This window comes from Macaca mulatta, chromosome 11 (assembly GCF_049350105.2).
Source record: "Macaca mulatta isolate MMU2019108-1 chromosome 11, T2T-MMU8v2.0, whole genome shotgun sequence".
NCBI lineage: Eukaryota > Metazoa > Chordata > Mammalia > Primates > Cercopithecidae > Macaca > Macaca mulatta.
In genome coordinates this window covers 88,194,509-88,218,224 of record NC_133416.1, presented here as the reverse complement: position 1 = coordinate 88,218,224, position 23,716 = coordinate 88,194,509, and the positions used below count along the sequence as shown (strand labels likewise).

Here is a 23,716-nt window from a genome sequence, read left to right as displayed (position 1 = left end):
ACTGAAATTTAAGATTGGTCTCCTACGTCTACTTCCCTCCTAACCCTGCTTGCCCAACCAGAATTCTTGTAAGATTGAATCGCACTGCTGAAATACATAGAGTCAAAGTTTTATCACTTCTTCACTTTGATTTTCTGGGCATGAGTTCAAGACTGAAAAGATAAAGAATTCAGACACAGTGTTATCAAATGTTGATCTATAAAAATATAGTGACCCTTTCACAAAATTTCTCATTAAAGACTTCTTATACATACAAATTTTAGAAAATGTAGACAAGCAACTAGATATTACAAAGAGAAAGCAAGTTATTGGAAAGGAAATCTCCCAGTCTTAAGCTCTACTTGCTGGGAACGTTGACACTCACTTCCAAGGCTCTCTCCTGGGCCTTTGCTGATCCCCGATTGCACTCTCAGATCACTACAATCTGTCTTTCTCCTCCATTCCTATTGCCACTGTCTTAGGTCCGGCCCTCACTGTTTTTTCATTTAGAATATACCTGTGTTTTCTTAACTGAATGCTACGCACATTAGTTTTCTAATGGAGATGGCCACATAAAATCATTTATAGCACCATGTTTTATGACAGATATTTGTACATAGAACTTTGAGAAACAGTGATGCAATAATCTCTGTGTTTTCATCTGAGGAACACTAGGAGAGTTTCCTGCTCCTAAGATAATTATGGTCTGAGAATACAAAGAAAGCTGTTCTTCCTCTAACATTTATAGGGCCTAGTGTATAAAGACATAGTCTTCATCCCTTACTAAGTTAAGCCTCCGCTTATTTCCATATTTGCATTTCGGGAAAGTGAAACAGAGATTAAGTCACTTGACAGTGAACACACAGTCAGTAACTGTGAGAAGCTGAACTCAAATCCAGGTAGTCTGGCCTCAGAGTCCATGCTTTCAATCTTTATGACTTCTAGAAATCAAGGACCAGGTTTCACTCATTGTTGAACACCCAGTGCCTTGTTCACTGTCTGGCACAGAAAAGAGGACCAATCAAATACTATTGAAAAAAATAATTGATAGGAATGGGCAAGGTGCTCAGATTCTAAAGGGGACATCATGTCATCTCCACACACTTATGAGAGGACTGGGCATGGTGGAGACACAGAACAGGCTCTTGCCAACTCCATTCCAGATTTCTTGCTCTAACCACAGAGCCATTCGTCCACTGCAAACCTGACCATGTCATTCCCCTCACCTCATTGCTGAGCAGTGTTTTCCAAACTTTTTTTTTTTTTTTTTTTTTTTTTTTTTGAGATGGAGTCTCGCCGTGTCGCCTGGGCTGGAGTGCAGTGGCCGGATCTCAGCTCACTGCAAGCTCCGCCTCCCGGGTTTACGCCATTCTCCTGCCTCAGCCTCCCGAGTAGCTGGGACTACAGGCGCCCGCCACCTCGCCTGGCTATTTTTTTGTATTTTTTAGTAGAGACGGGGTTTCACGGTGTTCGCCAGGATGGTCTCGATCTCCTGACCTCGTGATCCGCCCGTCTCGGCCTCCCAAAGTGCTGGGATTACAGGCTTGAGCCACCACGCCCGGCCTTTTCCAAACTTTTACAGGAGACATCCTCTCTAATGGCTGGCAGATGAGAGCAATCACACCCCCAGCGGGCAGGCACATAAGGAGCCACACTCTGAGATAATCACTGACTGTGCCTCACCCTCAGTATCTGAGCAAGCTTGATATTTATTCTACAATGTGTCTCTGTTGGTTGTAACACAAAAAATAATGCTTATAACTTCTTATAAGTCCAACTCCAGGTAGAAGACTTTACAAAATACCATGACTTCTAACATCACCTGGCCTATATCTATCTGTATTCTTTCTGGGTACCCCATACTGCAGCTTCATATACACAACAGGCCTATGGATCTGGTCCAAGCTACTTAGCACAGTACATAAATCCCTTCCCAACGTAGCCCCCAGACTCGCCACTTCCCCTCCCACTTCTCCAGCCACCACAATCATTTGCAGTCACTGTCTCAGTCACATTTCAAGCTGTTGTTCACCTCTAGAACTTTGATAATTAGGGTCTTGTCAACTTTGAGAAGACATACCCATCCTTCCAAACCCTTCTGGGGTGTGATTTTATTGAAGTCTTTTCTCAACCCTCCCTCCCCACAGTATGAGGATACTTAGTTATAATTCCCTAGTTTATTGCACCACTTGCTTTGTTTACATAGTAGCTCCCCTACTAGACTGTGCGGTCCCTGGAGGCAGGACCTTGTTTTAGTCCTCTTAATATTCCCAGTGGCAAGCAGAGCCTTGCCAGTCAGGTAAATCCCCGTTTATGGGACACTGGGTTCACAATAGGTAACAGGGTCTCTCAAGAGCAGAAGGCAAGAGAACTGACTATGAAATTGAAATGAAACACGAATTGAGGGATCTGAACACATCTCCAGTTTCAATTTTCTTTCGTGATAGAATGCCATATTCCAGGTCCCAGGGAGGTCCTGGGGCCCAAAAAGTTACCAGGGATGGGGGATCGGGTTGGCACAGAAGTCACTCACCAACTGGTAGAGGGCGAGTGTTTGTTCTCCAGCGTTTTGGTCCAGGGCTTGTACCAGCTGATCTGTTCTGCAGCTTTGCCCCAGAACCTCTCGGGGTCGGTCACCGAGGCTGTGAAGTGGGTCTTGTACTCGCTGCCACTGCCGGAGGACAGCGCCCTGCAGCCCCGACCTCCGAGACCGCCCCGCGGGCCCGGGGCCACTAAAGCCCTGAGGGCCGCACCGGCTCCCCGGGCCGGAGAGGACCCAGGCAAGGTCCCTCCGAGCACCCCGGCGCCGGTGACTTTACGACATTGCAGCCAAGAGGGTTTCATCTCCGCCGGCCACCCGCGGTCCCCGAGTGTGCGACAAATGGGACTCTTGCAACTTCCTGGGGCCTGAGAGAAGCGAATAGGAGGCGGGGGCAAATTCCGAAGTGAGCCCGGAGCCCAGAAGTTTGGAAGCCACACTAGAGTCGCCGGGAAAAACCGACCTGGAGCGACCAGAGAAGCAACAGGCTAAAGTGGGGGCCCCGGGACAGGGGTGTCACAGCGCAGTTGCAGCAGGTTAGTTGCGCCGCTGCATGAAATCCAAACCTCTGCACGAACTTCCAACCCCCAGAAAAATCGCGCTCAAACTCCAGAACGTCCTCCTGATTTCAACACACAAGTACTCTTAGGAGGAGGCCAAGGGCCCAACTCTCAATTTTCAGTCCATCAAGTTGTACATGGCTAGTTTAATCTTTGGAAGGTCGTTGGTGGAGGTGGCATCGCCTCTGACCTGCAAGAAACCAGCAACCCGGTGAGTTGCGGCAAGGCTCCTGATTGTTATTTATTTATTTATTTTAAAAAATCAACTCAGTCCCTGGTTACTGAAAACACAAGCGGCTCCAGGGTAGAGATTGCTCCGGGATTTCCCGACCACTGAGAGGGTGGGAGGAGTGGAAGGAGGTTGTGCCAAACAAATTGGGAAGCGCTTCTTGGGGTGATTGACAGGCCACAGGGAAGGTAATCCCACTGGGATGCGTATTCACCTGCTGACCAGACTCCGCATGGGATCCAGACAGAGAGCAGATAGGACTTGTTGCATTGCCTCCCTTCTAATTTGCCTGCTGGGAGTTTCTGTGGCTTGTTTTCTAATGAGAAAACAAAACAAACAAACAAACAAACAAAAAACAAAATAGGAAATAAGTAAAGATGAATCAAAAGAGGAAACTGGGAAAATGTAAAAAGAAAGATGGTATATATTACCATCTAGGTTTAACATTCTTCAAGCTCCACTATTATTCCTGCTTTACCGAGATTCAGATGCTATCTTTTGCCTTAATATTATGCCAAACACCATTCTGTCTTGGTGTGACAGTATTTGCAGTTTTAAATGTAAAGATATGTATTTCCAAATCTGAGGTGAGAAATAGTGACATGCCCCTGACCTTGGGAAGGATCATAATTTGAGAAGCTGTAAACAAATGATTCTGCAGGAAAAGAATAATGTGGAGATACACGCTAAACAGAACAGAGGTAAGTCTAATGCAAAACAGAGAATATTTCTTTAAATAACCACCTCCCTTTTCACTGAGAGGCAAGGCACTAGACTTTTCCCTGACATCTGCAGTCTACTTTAGTCCTTCCAAAGGTCTCAAATCAAGTAATGTCTGATGGCCAAAGACACAGTCACCATTTAAATCCAGAGAAAGTTACAAAGCCATTTAACCTCTTGGTCCTCTCCAGAACGAGAGATTTAGGTATTGCACCTAGTATGTGTTCACATTGTGCTGGGCACTTCAAACAAATGTTAGCTCCTGTAATTCTCATAAGAGTACCAAGAAGTGGGAACCATAATCACCTGTTTACAAATGGAGCTAGTATAGAGATAGATCAACTTGCCCAAGGCCACGCAGCTAGCAAGTGAAACAGTCATGATTCAAACTTTATGGATGCCCAATACTTCAAAGCCTAGATGCTTTGAATTACAGATGTGCTGTGATACAATTTACTGACACCTCAAGGTGTAGGGCTAGGGGAAAACCAACTCTAGTCCTGTCACTCACTCCAGCATACTGTGCAAATATGATCATTTTATCTCTGTGCCATGACTTGAACAAGGAGGGGAATCTGACTCCAAAGTCCACGATTTTAATTCCAGGCTGAGTATCTTCTACTTTTTAAAAAAGATCTTAGAATTCCAATAAAATATGACAAATTGAATAGCCACATTCATTCTTCTCCTTAAAGAAACTCCACTGAAAGAGAATCAAAGAGGGTGGTGGTCATGGTAAAAAAAAAAAAAAAAAAAAAAAAAAAAAAAGCTTACAAGGATAAAGAGAACAGGAGAAGAGAAGAAACCAGAGAAAGAACAGAAAGAAGATGAATCTGTGGAATATGACTTAAAAGTGGGAGGAGGAACTTGTGGAGGAGAAAATGGATTCTCCTTAGGAAATTTATATTTTCACCTAAATATTTTAAGAGCCAAATGTCTAACTACAAGTATTAGAGCTAACTACAAGTATTAGGAACCTGGAATGTCTCAAGTTTTGGAGGTGCTGGGTTTCTCTGAAGGTTCAGAAGGAAGTATGAAGTTTAGAACTTAAAAACAGAGAACTGATTACAAGATTGTATGAGGCAAAGTTAGACCCCGGTATCTCCAGATTAAACCACTTTTTCTGGACCCATCAGTGTACCATTTTTTCTTTTGAAAGTAATTGTGTACAATAGATTGTTACTGTAAGCTCCATTTCAGGCTGAAGGGAGAGCATAAGTGTAAACACAATCCAGCAAATGCAGCGGGTCTGGTTTGGAGAGCATTCAGTGTACAGGTAGAGCAAGCAAGGCTAGTGGAACTAGAAGATTGTATTGGAACCAGCCGGAGAGCTGAGTGTAAATAGTGTCAAATGCAAGTCAGTACCTAAGGATAAACTATTAGCCTTTAAATTAAGACACCAAGAGCCTGTTGATTCATTAAGCATATGAAAAGCTTAAAATCATGAGCCATGAAGTCTCAGGTTGAATCTTATTACAGTACTGCCACTTATTAGGTGTGAAAATTTGGAAAGTTAATTAAGTTTTCTGAACTGCAGTTTCTGCATCTGTAACCTGAAGCTGACAATCTTACTTCACAGGATTGTTGCAAGGTTCAAATATGTGTAAACTGCTTAGCATTGGGTCAGTAGCAAGCCAAGCTAATTTAGGACAGCGGCCAAGCCTGGGAACAACCAACTAATCTAAAAATTCAAGCCTGAAAATTAACGTACCTAAAATGAAACAATCAGAACATTTGAAAAGAAATAATTTTAATTTAAGCATGCGTATAAATTCTGTATTATTTCAAAAAATAAAATTACATTTTTAATTAATTTAAGGAACAGGGTAATCACAATCTTTTCAATGGTTAAGTATGCTAAAACTCCAGCTTATTAATGCATAGTATTTATTTCATTGTATGTAATAATGGTATAATTAATATGCTATTCAGGATGGCATTTTAAAACATCGTAAGCAGATATATTGACAAAATTATTTGAGATAAGCATTCTAGCAAATGGAAAAAGCAAAATAATGGAGAGTGCAGAGAAAGAAGATCAGAGAGAATGAAAAGGTGTGGAAATTTGCTCAAGAAAAAATGAAGAGAGGGGAGAAAACTGAGGTCAGAATACTTAATGCCTGCCAAGCCAGGCGGATCTCCTGAGGTCCAGAGTTTAAGACCAGCCTGGCCAACATGGTGAAAACCCATCTCTACTAAAAATACAAAAATTAGCCGGGTGTGGTGGCGCAGTCCTGTAATCCCAGCTACTCAGGAGGCTGAGGCAGAAGAATCGCTCAAACCCGGGAACCGCAGGTTGCAGTGAGCGGAGATCATGCCACTGCACTCCAGCCTGGGCCACAGAGCGAGACTCCATCTCAAAAAAAAAAAAAAAAAAAAAAAAGAATACTAATGCCTAAGGAAAAAATGCTGAACTACTAAAGAAGAACAGAGTGGAATTATAATTAAAAGAGATAAGGATCCTATAAACCAATTTTTCCCACTTTGCAATCTTTACCAGGTTTGGTCATCACTAGCAGAGGTTAACCTTTTTACCAGAGAGAGAGAAAAAGAGAAAGTAGTTAAATTGTACACAATTTTAAAATAATGCATTCTCCTGACCACGAAATTTATATTTTCACCTAAATATTTTAAGAGCCAAATGTCTAACTACAAGTATTAGAGCTACTAAAATGTTGGATTGTGGCCAGGTGTGGTGGCTCACACCTGTAATCCCAGCACTTTGGGAGGCCAAGGCGGGTAGATTACAAGTTCAGGAGTTCAAAACCAGCCTGGCCAATATGGTGAAACCCTGTGTCTACTAAAAATACAAAAATTAGCCAGGCGTAGTGCTGCGCCCCTGTAGTCCCAGCTACTCAGGAGGCTGAGGAAGAAGAATCGCTTGAACCTGGGAAGCAGAGGTTGCAGTGAGCTGAGATCTTGCCACTGCACTCCAGCCTGGGCAACAGAGCAAGACTCCATTGCAAAAAATGAAAAAACGTTTGCTTGTAACTTCCATGCTTCTGGTTTCTCAAATATTTTGAAAACTTAGCAAGTATATGTGAAGGGGTTTGCATAAAGTACTTCATCTCTGCAGCAGGGCTGAGCTGAAGTTTGCCCCTAGAGAAACACTGCAAGTTTATTATGAGTTAGCAAAGGGTTTCTGAAAAATATACTGATTTTCAGGGCTTAAAAAATAGTTTGTAAATGTCTCAAATGAAATCGTACATAGTAATAAAATTGTAAACTCCTATTTTGAAACTTTCTTTTTATTCCCAAATGGTAACTGCAGAAGAAGAAGAAGAAGAAGAAGAAGAAGAAGAAGAAGAAGAAGAAGAAGAAGAAGAAGAAGAAGAAGAAGAAGAAGGAGAAGAAGAGGAAGACGACGACGACAGATGAAAGAATAGTTTTAAAACACTAACATTCCAATGGATGGGAAGGCATTCTACAACTCTAGTTCATTCTAGCAGCCAAATATCCTCCACTAATCTTATTTTTATTTCTGAAAAAAACAAAACAACTGAAAGTTATTTCTAATTAAAAAACATATTAGCCAGGCGCAGTGACTTATGCCTGTAATCCCAGCATTTTGGGAGGCCGAGGTGGGCAGATCACCTGAGGTCAGGAGTTCGATGCCAGCCTGTCCAATATAGAGAAACCCTGTCTTCACTAAAAATACACAAGTAGCCGGGTGTGGTGGTGCATGCCTGCAATCCCAGCTACTCGGGAGGCTGAGGCAGGAAAATTGCTTGAACCAGGGAGGTGGATGTTGCCGTGAGTTGAGATCACACTATTGCACTCCAGCCTGGGCAACAAGAGCAAAACTCCATCTCAAAAAAAAAAAAAAAAAAAAAAAAAAAACCACACACCATATCTAGTTACTTCTATTTGAGAAAAACCTGAAGGGAACAAGGTAAGCAAATATTTTCAGTAAAAATTACTAATATTTTCATCAAATCACCCAAATCCTTAAAAGGTGATTTTAACTCTTCTGCAGAGAAAATTCCAAAAGAATTATCCTGTTTCTGTGTCTGTTTCATATTCCTAATACCACTGTGGGGTACTCAAATACTGGCAATATTATTTTAAATGTATAAGAAATTATCTCATTATCATGGTAACAGATTATGACAAGAAAAAGAAATACCCTTTGTTACAGTATTTTTCATAAAGTGTAGTTGATTGCCTAACAATATAGGTTGCCAATTCATATATGTGTGTGTATGTGTATCTCTCTCTGTGTGTGTGTGTGTGTGTATGTGTTTAGGGTAGGATGGAAAGGTACAAAATTAAACTAGAAAATTAAACTTAAGGCCGGTTTACCACAAGAACTGCTCTTATGTAACAAGGAAGTGGCAATCATTTTTAGATCTCAAAGACAATACAAAGATTTCAACTGAAGTACTGTTTCAAACTGAAATAAATAGGGGAAAGAAATGACTTAATTTTGGTAGATCATGAAACCAGATGTTTCACTTATTTATTGGATATACTATGGAAAAGAAAACTAAAAGATATGACTATGTGCTGAATATTGGGATGATTTTAATGCAACCTGGCCAAAATTTAGCTATGCAATATCTCTCTGGTCCTATTTTCCACACCTCCAAAACTACTATTATACTATACCCTTGGTAACTAGAGAATGGCATGATGAAAACAATTAAAAAGTACAGTGAGCTATTTGGACGCCTTTTTCCAATCTTTATGTTGAAGGATGATCTGCTTAGATGACTCTTCTGGTAGCTTTATATTTTGGTTGTTGATAAAATTTCCTGCCTTTTCTGAGAATTGAGCAACCAAATATTTACAACTTACTTAGGATACATGCTTTAAAAAGAGAAATTTGTAAATTGTATCAAGAGGTTTAGAGTATGTTCAGAATTTCCAGTGAAGACATAAATTTCAATTGACATCTCTTTATTTGCTTGCACTTGCCTTTTTTTTTTTTTTTTTTGGATGGAGTCTCACTCTGTCGCCCAGGCTGGAGTGCAGTGGCACGATCTCAGCTCACTGCAACCTCTGCCTCCCGGGTTCAAGTGATTCTCCCACCTCAGTCTCCCGAGTATCTGGGATTATAGGTGTGCACTACCACACCTGGCTAATTTTTGTATTTTTAGTGGAGACGAGGTTTCACCATGTTGGCCAGGCTAATCTTGAACTCCAGACCTCAGGTGATCTGCCCTCCTCAGCCTCCCAAAATGCTGGGATTACAGGCATGAGCCACTGCACCCGGCCCACTTGCATTTTTAAAACTTCAGATACTACAACACTGTGGTGTGAATATAAGTTTCTTTCTTTACACGTATGTGCTTATAACTCTATGCAGATATAGAGTTTGTCTATAGCATTATACTGCTTATTCTCATTGGAACTGTTATCAGCCATTAACCAACTCTTTACATCAGAAAGAGCAAGAAAACCGTTATTTGTTTTGTAATTTTATTTTTTGTCATTTCTTGGTATTGTTATTTTATAACTATGAATTTCAAGTGATATTAATGGGCTCTGTCAGGCTATTTCTGAGCCAGTCTCATTTGTGCTTTTTTTATTTCTTTTTTAACATCTCTCAAGTCCATTCTGACCAATTCTCCAGTGAGTTTATGTAATGGCCTTTTTCATATGTCACTTTTTTTTTTTTATTTTTGAGTTACTTTTTTATTGTATATTTTTGTGAATGCAGGAAATATATTCCACAGAAATGTACTATGTCGTTTCCAAAGAGGTCTTTTGGGCTAAAGCTGAAAAACCAATATTCAAATACATGAAGTATGCAATACAATGTGAAAAGCCAAATGAGATGAAAACAGATGTAATTTTTCCCTCCATATTCCCAGTGTCAATTCTTATTATTGTATTAGAACTCAGTACAAAAGAATGAAACCCACACATACTGAAACCCATGTGTGAGGTCACAAGTGGATATTAACCAATATTTTCTCTAAATTTACTTACAATTACAGATTTCCAGACTTGTTCTTCCTAACAGAAAAGTCAGATCCTCATGACCTCAATTTTCACTACATTTTCAGTCTTTGCTCATATGTCACTTTGTCTCTGAGACATTCCTGGATTCCTCTATCTAAAACTGCACCCGCTGTACATCATGACTCAATTACCCTATGCCCAGGTTTCTCACTCCCTCTTTTCTGCATTACTGTTCACTATTATATATGCTATTTATTTACTAACTTGCTCGTTAGTTGACTCCCCCTTGTAAGTTATAATTAGTACTATAATTCATTTGTTCAAAAATTCAAGGTGCATTAGGACTTTTTATTTTATTTTTATAGATTTAGGGGGTACAAGTGTCATTTTGTTACATGGATAGATTGCCTAATGGCAAAGTCTGTGCTTTCAGTGTAACCATCACCCAAATGGTGTATATTAGACCCATTAAGTAATTTCTCACCTTCCTATCACCACCAACTCCCTCTCACCCTTCCAAGTCTCCAGTGTCTATTACTCTACTCTGTGTGTCAGTATACACATTACTTAGTGTGAAAATGTAGTATTTGACTTTCTGTTTCTGAGTTGTTTCACTTAAGATAATGTTTCCAGTTCCATCCATGTTACACAAAAGACATAACTTCCTTCTTTTTCATGACTGAGTAGTATTCCATTACACACACACACACACACACACACACACACACACACACACACACATATAGTCACACTTTCTTTGTCCAGTCATCCACTCATGGACATTCTGCTTGATTCCGTATCTTTGCTATTGTGAATAGTGTTGTAATAAACACATGGATGTGGGTATCTTTTTGATACAGTGATTTTTTTTCCTTTGGGAATATAAGCAGTAGTGCGATTGCTGGATCAAATGGTAGTTCTACTTGTAGTTCTTTGAGAAATCACCATACTGTGTTCCAGATAGATTGTACTATTTATATTACCACCAATAGTGTATAAGTGTTCCCTTTTCTCCACATCCTTGTCAACATCTGTCATTTATATTTCCTTTTTAATAATACTCATTCTGACTAGTGTAAGATGGCATCTCATTGTGGTTTTAATTGGCATTTCTCTGATGATTAGTGATGTTGAGCACTTTTTTTCATATGCTTGTTGGTCATTTGTATCTCCTCTTTCACACAACGTATGTTCATTTCTTTTGCCCACTCTTTAATGGGGCTATTTATATCTTGTTTTTTTGTTTTGTGGAGTTGTTTGAGTTCCTTATAGATTCTGGTTATTAGTCCTTTTTTAGTTGCATAGTTTGAAAATATTTTGTCCCATTCAACGGGTTGTCTATTTGCTCTGTTGATTCTTTATTTTAATGTACAGAAACTTTTTAGTTTAATTAAGTCCCATTTGTCTACTTTTTGTTTTTGTTGCATTTGCTTTTGGGTCTTGGACATGAATTCTTTGCTTAGGCCAATGTCCAGAAAAGTTTTCCTGGGAATTCTTCTCGTATTTTTATAGTTATAATTTCAGGTCTCACATTTAAGTTTTTAGTTTATCTTGAGTTAATTTTTGTATATGGTGAGAGAAAGAGATCCAGTTTCATTCTTCCGCATATGGCTTTCCAATTTTCCTAGCATCATTTATTCAATAGAGTAAACTTTTCCTAGTGTGTGTTTTGTCAAGTTTGTCAAACATCAGTTGGATGTAGGTATGTGGCTTTATTTATAGGTTCTCTATTCATTCGACTGATGTATGTGTCTGATTTTATACCAGTATCATGCTGTTTTGCTTACTACACCCTTGTAGTATAATTTGAAGTCAGTAATGTGATGCCTTCAGCTTTATTCTTTTTGCTTAGGAATGCTTTGGCTATTTGGACTCCTTTCTGGTTCCATATGAATTTTAGGATTTTTTTTTTAAATTTTTGTGAAAAATGACATTAATATTTTGATAGGATTTTCATTGAATTTGTAGATTGCTTTGGTTAATATAGTCATTTTAACAATATTGATTGTTCCTATCCATGAGCATGGGATGGTTTTCCATTCATGTCATCTACAGTTTCTTTCATTAGTGTTTTGTAGTTTTCCTTGTGGAGATCTTTCATCTACTGATTAAATATATTGCAAAGTATTATATTCTTCCTGTTTTTTAGCTTCTTTCCCACGATTTTAAATAGTCAGCGTTAATTTTTACAATTCTTTATATTTAATTTTCATTCATCATTTCCAATACAGGAGGAATAATTGTTTAAAGACTTTTAGAGTGTTCAGATCAAATTTGTTGTATGTATTTTTGCTAATTTGACTCCACAAAGTGCATTAAAATCTTTCGCTTTGTGTGTAAGCATTGGGTGTGTACATAAAGATGATAAAACTTTTTCAATAAATTAAAGAATGTCCACTTTGTACAACTATATTTGTGAAAGATAAAATTTCTCAAGATCTCAGCTCTTCAGGTGACTGCATATGTGGTGGTGATTCATAACAGTTTTTTATCGATCTTGCCCAAAGACTTATGTTGTCTGTTGTAGTATTTCAAACACCAAAGTTATAAACTTGGGTGCACACAATTCCCAACCATATTGGCATGCATTTATACACTTTGCTTTTTAACTTATTTCCTTATGAATACGGTTCATCTTCTTATAACTGTTGTACCTGTGCAACTGTTGTTAGTACATCTTAGTGCTTATGCTTGCAAAAAAATGTGTTATTATGTTTTATTGATTAAAGTAGCTTATAACGTGTTCTGTAGGTTTTAACGCATTTCTTAAATAAATATTTCTTTAAAAATAAAAACAAATATCTTTAAAACATATTTTAAAATTTTTTTGCAGGATCATATTTTCAGGATTTAACATTTGTAATGATAAATTTCCAGATTATATATTTCAGGATTTTGATTGGCTCATATGTGTAAACTACAAAACTAAAACTTACTATCTTATAAAAGAGTTAATGCAATATTCAAATTGATTAACCTAAGGAATTGGTTATTAACTGATTCATGTATGTTATCTGGAAATAATTCAATAGTCCTAGTATGCTTGAAGTTTTGCTCTTGACGTTAGGTTTCAGAATTGTCTGTTTCTGTGATTTTCTACCTATGAAAGATTCAGTCTGTTAGATATGATCCTGTCCTGAATGACTTCCGCCAATCCTTTCAGATGTTGAATACCTTCCTTTATCTTCACCTGCTCCCAGACTCTTCTTAGTCTCTGCTTGGATATTTGCCCAAATGATTAATTCAGTGTATGATGTTCATTCATTCAGGTAGTCTCCTTAACAAATAGTTATTGAATGTCAGCTCTATGTCAAGTATTGTATTAGTCCGTTCCCAGACTGCTATAAAGAACTGCCAGACACTGGGTAATTTATAAAGGAAAGAGGCTTAATTGACTTAAAGTGCAGCATGGCTGGGGAGACCTCAGTAAACTTGCTGATATTATGGAAGAAGGTGAAGGGGAAGCAAGGCACCTTCTTCACAAGGCAGCAGGAGGAAGTGCCGAGTGAAGGGGAAGAGCCCTTTATAAAACCATCAGATCTCATGAGAACTCACTCACTATCATGAGAATAACATGAGAAAAAGCACCCCCATGATTTAATTATCTCCACCTGGTCTCTCCCTTGACATGTGGGCATTATGAGGATTATGGAGATTACAATTCAAGATGAGATTTGAGTGGGAACACAAAGCCTAGCCATATCAGGTATATATGAATACAAAGGTCAAGAGAACAGACAGTTTTTTGCCAGATATCATGATGTTTATCTTCAAATGGTCAGATATAGAAAATAAAGAACTAGCACACCATAATACAGTAAATAAATATTAATCTAAATAAGGATATGTGGACTAAGATGAAAATAAAACAAAGTGACAATCAAATCAGTGACTTCTGTAAGGAGGTGATATTTAAATTAAGATGTGAATTATAGGAAGAAATCAGCCATGAAAATATCTAGGAGAAGAGCACTTTAGATAGAGGAATGAAGGGACCAGTAAGGGCAAGGTCTGTGTGGTGGGAACAAGCTTGGCACACATGGGAGTTGGAAATAAACAAGTGATGTTGGAGCATATTGTGGTTGTGACATGCAGTCTGACAGATAGAAGGGTTGATTATGAAGACTTTACATACTATGGAAAGAAGTTTAGATTTTACAAGAAATTCAGTTAAGAGCGATTGGATGGATTTCAAGAAAATAAGAGATATTATCTTATTTATACTTGTAATGTTTTGGAGTTCTGACCCTCCTTATTATAATCTTTACCAAAACCATTTGCTACTGATTCTGACACTTGTGACCAACATCTCCAAAACAGAGATAACTGCACCTTTAATCTCCATTTTAATTTCATGGAACTTCAGTACTGGATCCCCCCTTAATTCAAGTTCAGGAAGCCCTTTCTTCTAGAATCTTTATTTTATTAATAGTTTTACCTGCGGGCTAAACAGGCACTTAATTTCTAACCATTCATAGTCTTTGCTCATTTCCTTTTGAATTCTACTTTTGGGAAGTATCTACCAACAATGACAATACAACTTTAACATCTCAAGCCCCATTTTGAACTTTTTAAGGAGTGGGTTGGGTCCTATACAAACATCTACCAACAATGACGATCAAACTTTAACATCTCACACTCCATTTTGAACTTTTTAGGAGTGGGTTGGGTCATATCCAAACCCAAACAATTTTAATGTGGTCAAATGATACCAACTGTCTTTCATTGACTGTCACAACAGGTAATTATTTTCCAAACTGGAGAAGAGTCAATGGCTATTCTAGACCTAGGGCATGGAGCCTGCCTAAGAAAGATCTTAACCTTAGATAAAATATTAGTAGCTTATTAAAGATCTCTCTCTCTCTCTCCTCCTCCCTTCCAAAATATAGCTTCCTTATATTATCATCAAGACCATGTATTTCCCATGTAAATTATCTGCAGTAGGGAAACATTAAACAGAAACAAAGAGGAGCATTCCAAGATGGCCGAATAGGAACAGCTCTGGTCTGCAGCTCCCAGTGTGACTGATGTAGAAGATGGGTGATTTCTGCATTTCTAACTGAGATACCTGGTTCATCTCACTGGGACTTGTTGGACAGTCGGTGTAGCCCATGGAGGGCAAGCTGAAGCAGGGTGGGGTAGGACATTGCCTCACCCTCTACACACTGCTTTAAATGTGTATACACTTTGGGAGGCTGAAAATATACTGATTTTCAGGGGTTAAAAAAAGTCAAAGTGCAAGGGGTTGGGGGACTTCCCTTTCCTAGCCAAGAGAAGTTGTCACAGACTACCTGGAAAAACAGGACACTCCCATCCAAATATGTTGCTTTTCCCAAGGTCTTAGCAACTGGCAGACAAGGTGATTCTCTCTCCTGCCTGGTTTGGTGGCTCCCACGTCCATGTCTGAGATAGATCTGAAAGACAGCAGCCTGGCTGGGGGAGGGACATCTGCCATTGCTGAGCCTTGAGTAGGTAAACAAAGCGGCCAGGAAGCTCAAACTGGGTGGAGCCCACCACAGTTCAACAAGGCCTACTGCCTCTAGACTGCACCTCTGTGGGCAGGGCATAGCTGAACAATAGGCAGTAGACAACTTCTGCAGACTTAAACGTCCTTGTCTGACAGTTCTGAAGAGAGCAGGGATTCTCCCAGCATGGGGTTTTTACTGAGAACGGACAGACTGATTCCTCAAGTGGGTCCCTGACCCCTGTGTAGCCTAACTGGGAGACACCTCCCAGTAGGGGCCCACAGACACCTCATACAGGTGGCTGCCCCTCTGGGACGAAGCTTCCAGAGGAAGGATCAGGCAGTAATATTTGCTGTTCTGCAACCTCCACTGGTGATACCCAGGCAAACGGTCTGGAGTGGAACTCCAGCAAACTCCAACAGACCTGCAGCTGAAGGGCCTGACTGACTGTTAGAAGGAAAACTAACAATCAGAAAGGAATAGCATCAACATTAACAAAAAGGTCATCTATACCAAAAGCTCATCTGTAGGTCACCAACATCAAAGACCAAAGGTAGATAAAACCACAAAGATGGGGAGAAACCAGAGCAGAAAAGCTGAACATTCTAAAAATCAGAGTGCCTCTTCTCCTCCAAAGGATCATAGCTCCTCGTCAACAATGGAACAAAGCCGGATGGAGAATGACTTTGACAAGTTGATAGAATTAGGCTTCAGAAGGTTGATAATAACAAACTTCTCCAAGCTAAAGGAGGATGTTAGAACCCATTGCAGGGAAGCTAAAAACCTTGAAAAAAGATTAGATGAATGACTAACTAGAATAAACAGTGTAGAGAAGACCTTAAATGACCTGATGGAGCTGAAAACCATAGCACAAGAATGTTGTGACACATGCACAAGCTTCAATAGCCAATTTGATCAACTGGAAGAAAGGGTATCGGTGATTGAAGATCAAATGAATGAAATGAAGTAAGAAGAGAAGTTTAGAGAAAAAAGAGTAAAAAGAAATGAACAAAACCTCCAAGAAATATGGGACTATGTGAAAAGACCAAATCTACATTTGATTGGTGTACCTGAAAGTAATGGAGAGGATGGAACCAAGTTGGAAAACACTCTTCATGATATCATCCAGGAGAACTTCCCCAACCTAGTAAGGCAGGCCAACATTCAAATTCAGGAAATACAGATAACACCACAAAGTTATTCCTCAAGAAGAGCAACCCCAAGACACATAATTGTCAGATTCACCAGGGTTGAAATGAAGGAAAAAGTGTTAAGGGCAGACAGAGAGAAAGGTCGAGTTACCCACAAAGGGAAGCCCATCAGACTAGCAGCGGATCTCTCAGCAGAAACTCTACAAGCCAGAAGACAGTGGGGGACAATATTCAACATTCTTGTAGAAAAGAATTTTCAAACCAGATTTTGTCACCACCAGGCCTGCCTTACAAGAGCTCCTGAAGGAAGCATTAAACATGGAAAGGAATAACTGGTACCAGCCACTGCAGAAACAGGCCAAATTGTAAAGACCATTGATGCTATGAAGAAACTGCATCAATTAACGGGCAAAATACCAACAAAAATCATAATGACAGGATCAAATTTACACATAACAATATTAATCTTAAATGTAAATGGGCTAAACACCCCAATTAAAAGACACAGACTGACAAATTGGATAGAGTCAAGACCCATCAATGTGCTGTATTCAGGAGACCCATCTCACGTGCAAAGACGCACACAGATTCAAAATAAAGGGATGGAGAAAGATCTACCAAGCAAATGGAAAGCAAAAAAAGCAGGGGTTGCAATTCTAGTCTCTTATAAAACAGACTTTAAACCAACAAAGATCAAAAGAGACAAAGAAGGCCATTACATAATGGTAAAGGGATCAATTCAACAAGAAGAGCTAACTATCCTAAATGTATACGCACCCAATACAGGAGAACCCAGATTCATAAAGCAAGTCATCAGAGACCTACAAAGAGGCTTAGACTCCCACACAATAATAATGGGAGACTTTAACACCCCAACGTCAACATTAGACAGATGAATGAGACAGAAGTTTAACAAGGATATCCAAGACCTGAACTCAGCTCTGCAACAAGCAGACCTAATAGACATCTACAGAACTCTCTACCCCAGATCAACAAAATATACATTCTTCTCAGAACCACATCACACTTATTCTAAAATTCACCACATAATTGGAAGTAAAGTACTCCTCAGCAAATGTAAAAGAACAGAGATCACAGCAACTGTCTCTCAGACCACAGTGAACTCAGGATTTAAAAACTCACTCAAAACTGCACAACTACATGAAAACTGAACAACTCATTCCTGAATGACTACTGAGTAAATAACGAAATGAAGGCAGAAATAGAGATATTCTTTGAAACCAATGAGAACAAAGATACAATGTACCAGAATCTCTGGGACAAATTTAAAGCAGCGTATAGAGGGAAATTTATAGCACTAAAAGCCAAGAAGACAAAGCAGGAAAGATCTAAAATCGACACCCTAACAACACAATTAAAAGAACTAGAGAAGCAAGAGCAAACACATTCAAAAGCTAGCAGAAGACAAGAAAAAAAAAATCAGAGCAAAACTGAAAGAGACAGAAACACCTTCAAAAAAAACCCTTCAAAAAAATCAATGGATCTAGGAGCTGTTTTTTTGAAAAGATCAACAAAATTGATAGACTGCTAGCAAGACTAATAAGGAAAGAGAGAAGAATCAAATAGTTGCAATAAAAAATGGTAAAGGGGATATCACTACTGATCCCACAGAAATACAAATTACCATCAGAGAATACTATAAACACCTCTACACAAATAAACTAGAAAATCTAGAAGAAATGGATAAATTCCTGGACACATGGACCCTCCCAAGACCAAACCAGGAAGAAGTTGAATCTCTGAATAGACCAATAACAGACTCTGAAGTTGAGGCAATAATTAATAGCCTACCAACAAAAAAAGTCCAGGACCAGATGGATTCACAGCCGAATTCTACCAGAGGTACAAAGAGGAGCTGGGACCATTCCTTCTGAAACTATTCCAGTCAATAGAAAAAGAGGGAATCCTCCCTAATTCATTTTATGAGGCCAACATCATCCTGATACCAAAGCCTGGAAGAAACACAACAAAAAAAAGACAATTTTAGACCAATATCCCTGATGAACATTGATGCGAAAATTCTCAGTAAAATACTGGAAAACTGAATCCAGCAGCACATCAAAAAAGCTTATCCACCACGATCAAGTTGGCTTCATCCCTGGGATGCAAGGCTGGTTCGACATACGCAAATCAATAAACGTTATTCATCACATAAACAGAACCAACAACAAAAAACAAATGATTATCTCAATAGATGCAGAAAAGTTCTTCAACAAAATTCAACAGCCCTTCATGCTAAAATCTCTCAATAAACTAGGTATTGATGGAACGTATTTCAAAATAATAAGAGCTATTTATTACAAACCGACAGCCAATATCATACTAAATGGGCAAAAACTTGAAGCATTCCCCTTGAAAACTGACTCAAGACAGGGATGCCCTCTCTCATCACTTCTGTTCAACATATATAGTGTTGGAAGTTCTGGCCAGGGCAATCAGGCAAGAGAAAGAAATAAAGGGTATTCAATTAGGAAAACAGTAAGTCAAATTGTCCCTGTTTGCAGATGCCATGATTGTATATTTAGAAAACCCCATCATCTCAGCCCAAAATCTCCTTAAGCTGATAAGCAACTTCAGCAAAGTCTTAGGATACAAAATCAATGTGCAAAAAACACAAGCATTCCTATACACCAATAACAGACAAACAGAGAGCCAAATCATGAGGGAACCCCCAGTCACAATGGCTACAAAGAGAATAAAATATCTAGGAATTCAACTTACAAGAGATATGAAGGACCTCTTCAAGGAAAACTACAAACCACTGCTTAACAAAATAAAAGAGGACACAAATAAATGGAAGAATATTCCATGTTAATGGATAGGAAGAATCAATATTGTGAAAATGGCCATACTGCCCAAGGTAATTTATAGATTCAATGCCATCCCCATCAAGCTACCAATGACTTTCTTCACAGAATTGGAAAAAACTGCTTTAAAGTTCATATGGAACCAAAAAAGAGCCTGCATTGCCAAGACAATTCTAAGCCAAAAGAACAAAGCTGGAGGCATCATGCTACCTGACTTCAAACTATACTACAAGGCTACAGTAACCAAAACAGCATGGGACTGGTACCAAAACAGAAATATAGACCAATGGAACAGAACAGAAGCCTCAGAAATAACACCACACATGTACAACCATCTGATGTTTGATAAACCTGACAAAAACAAGAAATGGGGAAAGGATTCCCTATTTAGTAAATGGTGTTGGGAAAACTGGATAGCCATAAGTAGAAAGATGAAACTGGATCCCTTCCTTACACCTTATACAAAAATTAATTCAAGATGGAGTAAAGACTTAAATGTTAGACCTGAAACCATAAAAACTCTAGAAGAAAACCTAGGCAATATCATTCAGGACAAAGGCATGGGCAAGGACTTCATGTCTAAAACACCAATAGCAATGACAACAAAAGCCAAAATTGACAAATGGGATCTACTTAAACTAAAAAGCTTCTGCACAGCAAAAGAAACTACCATCAGAGTGAACAGGCAACCTACAGAATGGGAGAAAATTTTTGCAACCTACCCATCTGACAAAGGGTTAATATCCAGAATCTACAAAGAACTCAAACAAATTTACAAGAAAAAAAAAAAAACAACCCCATGAAAAAGTGGGCAAAGGATATGATCAGACATTTCTCAAAAGAAGACATTTATGCAGCCAACAGACACATGAAAAAATGCTCATCATCACTGGTCGTCAGAGAAATGCAAAGCAAAACCACAATGAGATATCATCTCACAACGTTTAGAATGGGAATCATTAAAAAGTCAGGAAACAACAGATGCTGGAGAGGATGTGGAGAAATAGGAATGCTTTTACACCATTGGTGGAAGTGTAAATTAGTTCAATCAATGTGAAAGGCAGTGTGGCAATTCCTCAAGGATCTAGAACTAGAATTATCATTTGACCCAGCAATCCCATCACTGGGTATATACCCAAAGGATTATAAATCATGCTACCATAAAGACACATGCACACATATGTTCACTGCGGCACTATTCACAATAGCAAAGACTTCGAACCAACCCAAATGTCCATCAATGATAGACTGGATTAAGAAAATGTGGCACACAAACACCATAGTATTCCACTATGCAGCCAGAAAAAAGGATGAGTTCATGTCCTTTGCAGGGACACGGATGAAGCTGGAAACCATCATTCTCAGCAAACTATCACAATGACAGAGAACCAAACCCTGCATGTTCTCACTTATAGGTGGGAACAGAACAATGAGATCACTTGGACACGGGGCGGGGAACATCACACACCAGGGCCTGTCAGGGATAGGGGGCTGGGGGAGGGATAGCATTAGGAGAAATACCTAATGTAAATGATGAGTTGATGGTTGCAGCAAACCAACATGGCACATGTATACCTATGTAACAAACCTGCACATTGTACACATGTACCCTTGAACTTAAAAGTATAAAAAAAAAAACCAGAAACAAAAAGTCAGCTTGTGTAGACAACGGTATAAAAGGCAGATGCTCAGCTAAACAGATGCCTCTTTTATGCTTTGTCTTCCTGAGATTAGATGCTTTAAGAATTGATTTAAACCTTTAGTTTGGTCTGCAAGCAATACTCTTTTGAATGATACATAGACCATAATCAGTAATTAAATTAAAATTTTAGCTTTAAAAAAATCCAGCAAAATCTCCTCAAACATTAACATTATATTTTTCAGGATTATGTAAACTGTAACAGAAAAGTGACAAACGTTTACTCCTACATAGTTCTTTATTATCTGTCGTATGTGTATTGCCCGTTGACTTTAGCAGTGCTACATTATAAGATTCTATAGAAGACAAATAAATTTGATCTTCAGCACTGTATATGCATTTGTGGTAATGTTCAAAAGCAATTATTTTAATTGTCTAGTAATTAACACATGTAACTAAACTCCTTAATTTCTATGAAACTCAAAATAATTATGTAGAGCAAATTAAAGATTTTTGTAGTAACAATAAATGTAAATCTGTTCTAGGGATTTGGTTATGTTGCATACAACTGAATGCTAATCATATTTTATTGGTGTTTTTTACGATAACCCCCAAATCTGCTCTTTTCTTCACAAATATTATTAGGAAGTAATATTAAAGTACTTATTATAATATACATGTTAATGAATCCAACAATAAAAAATCATGCAAATGTTTAACTTATTGCAAGTTTACTTTTGGTAATTTGATCAAGAATTTCTGCAAGACCTGGATCTAGGAAACATGGATTTTGTAGGCAATCATCTTTCTCTGCCTCTCAAAAACACATGTAATCATATAAGGTTAGAAAGATAATAATCAGGAAGCTTTGCAAAAGAAAGGGCACCACTCATTTCAAACTTCCCTTTGGAGATGGAACATTTATTTAAAAAGTAACATTAGCATCAGATGCAATTATGGAAACAAAAAGATTTACTAAGAGCAAAAGAGCATAATATTTGAACTCCATTTTAAAGTTATCTGTAATCTTCCCTCCTATTAACAAAAGTGAAACAAGAAGTCTTTCAACCATATGGTAGAGGCACATTAACAGAATTCGAGGTAGAACATGTGAAAATATTATCTAGGAGGAGAGCGAAATTAAGAAAGGAAACTTAAAAACATTTTAAGGTTGCATTCATTTCTTCAGTCACTGAAAAAGCCTTTAATGTGGGCCTAACATGTTGTGATCCCAGGACATCAGAAACAAAAGGGTAAATGTAACAGCAAAGACCAGGGATAAACTACAATATACGGTTTAAGAACTCAAGCTCAGTCCTTGATTTTAGTCCTCGCTCCGTCGCTTATTAGCCATATGCTTTTGGTCCAGTTTTTCATTCCAAGGCTTAGTTTCCTCATGTGTGAAATGGGAATAATAACAGTGATTCTTCCTGGAGCTACTGGAGGGCTAAATAAGATAATGCATATAAAGTGCTAGGTACAGTGTATAATGCAGTCAGTTTTGTTGAATTTCCATTCATTCATTCAACATGTACTTATTAGGCACCAGCTATATATGAGGCATTCTATAGCTAATGGGAATAGAATAGGAACAAGACTATTGTCATGGAACTTACAGTTTAGTCAGAGAGAAAATTAAACAATCAATTACAAGAAAGTGCTATGGGAGTGTGGGAGCACAGTCATGATTCTTGAAGAGGGTAGGAGAGGAAGGTAAGCCGAAGAAGGCTTCTTGGAGGAGATGATTTTTTTTTTTAACTTTTATTTTAAACTCAGGGGTAGAAGTGCAGGTTTGTTACATAGGTTAATGCATGTCATGGGGGTTTCTTGTATAGATTATTTCATCACTCAGGTATTAAGCCTAGTACCCATGAGTTACTTTTTCTGATCCTACCCCTCCTCCCACCCTCCACTCTCCAAAAAGCCCCAGTGTGGGTTGTTCCCCTCCATGTGTCCATGTGTTCTCATCCTTTAGCTCTCACTTATAAGTGAGAATATTCAGTATGTGTTTTTCTGTTCCTGTGTTAGTTTGCTAAGGATAGTGGCCTCCAGCTCCATCCATGTCCTGGCAAAGAACATGATCTCATTCTTTTCAGGGCTGCAGAATATTCTGTGGCGTATATGTACCACATTTTTAAAATCCAGTCTATCATTGATGGGTATTTAGACTGATTCCATGACTTTGCTATTGTGAATAGTGTTGCAATGAACATATGTGTGCATGTGTCTTTACAGTAGAATGATTTATATTCCACTGGGCATATACCCGATACTGGGATTGCTGGGTCATATGGTATTTCTGATTATTTTTAAGGTAAGACTGCAGGAGTAGACTGGGGTCAAGTAGGAAAATGAGGCAGAAGCATGTTCCAGACAGAGAAAACAGCATATGAAAATGGCTTTAATCTTTTTTCAGTGATTCAGATGGGTGTATGCTTTTCTCATCTTCATCTCCAGCTATTTTCATATGCTGTGACCTCTGTCTGGAACACTCTCCTGCCTCTTTGTTCTCTCCCTACCCATCCCACCTCACCGTATGCAGTGGTCAATAACAGTCAGGTGAAGTAGTCATGACTTATAAGGTCCTATTAGTGATTTATAAGTCACAGAATGTAATACGCAATTTATCTTTAGGGTAACAGAAACTAATTGAAGGTTTATGAATACATGTTCCTATATACATGTGTGTATGAATATTG

At 38.6% G+C, this 23,716-nt stretch overlaps 1 protein-coding gene across 2 annotated transcripts in view; it reads right to left on the bottom strand.

Moving 5' to 3' along the window:
* Window positions 1–2,926, bottom strand: part of ACSS3 (acyl-CoA synthetase short chain family member 3) — a 187,385-nt gene extending 184,459 nt beyond the window's left edge. For both annotated transcript variants that reach the window (XM_077953210.1, XM_015152354.3), the window contains exon 1: window positions 2,513–2,926. In XM_077953210.1, the coding sequence (XP_077809336.1) occupies window positions 2,513–2,823 (311 nt within the window). In that variant the 5' untranslated portion in view covers window positions 2,824–2,926. The remainder of the gene's footprint in view (window positions 1–2,512) is intronic.
* Window positions 2,927–23,716: the final 20,790 nt, after the last annotated feature.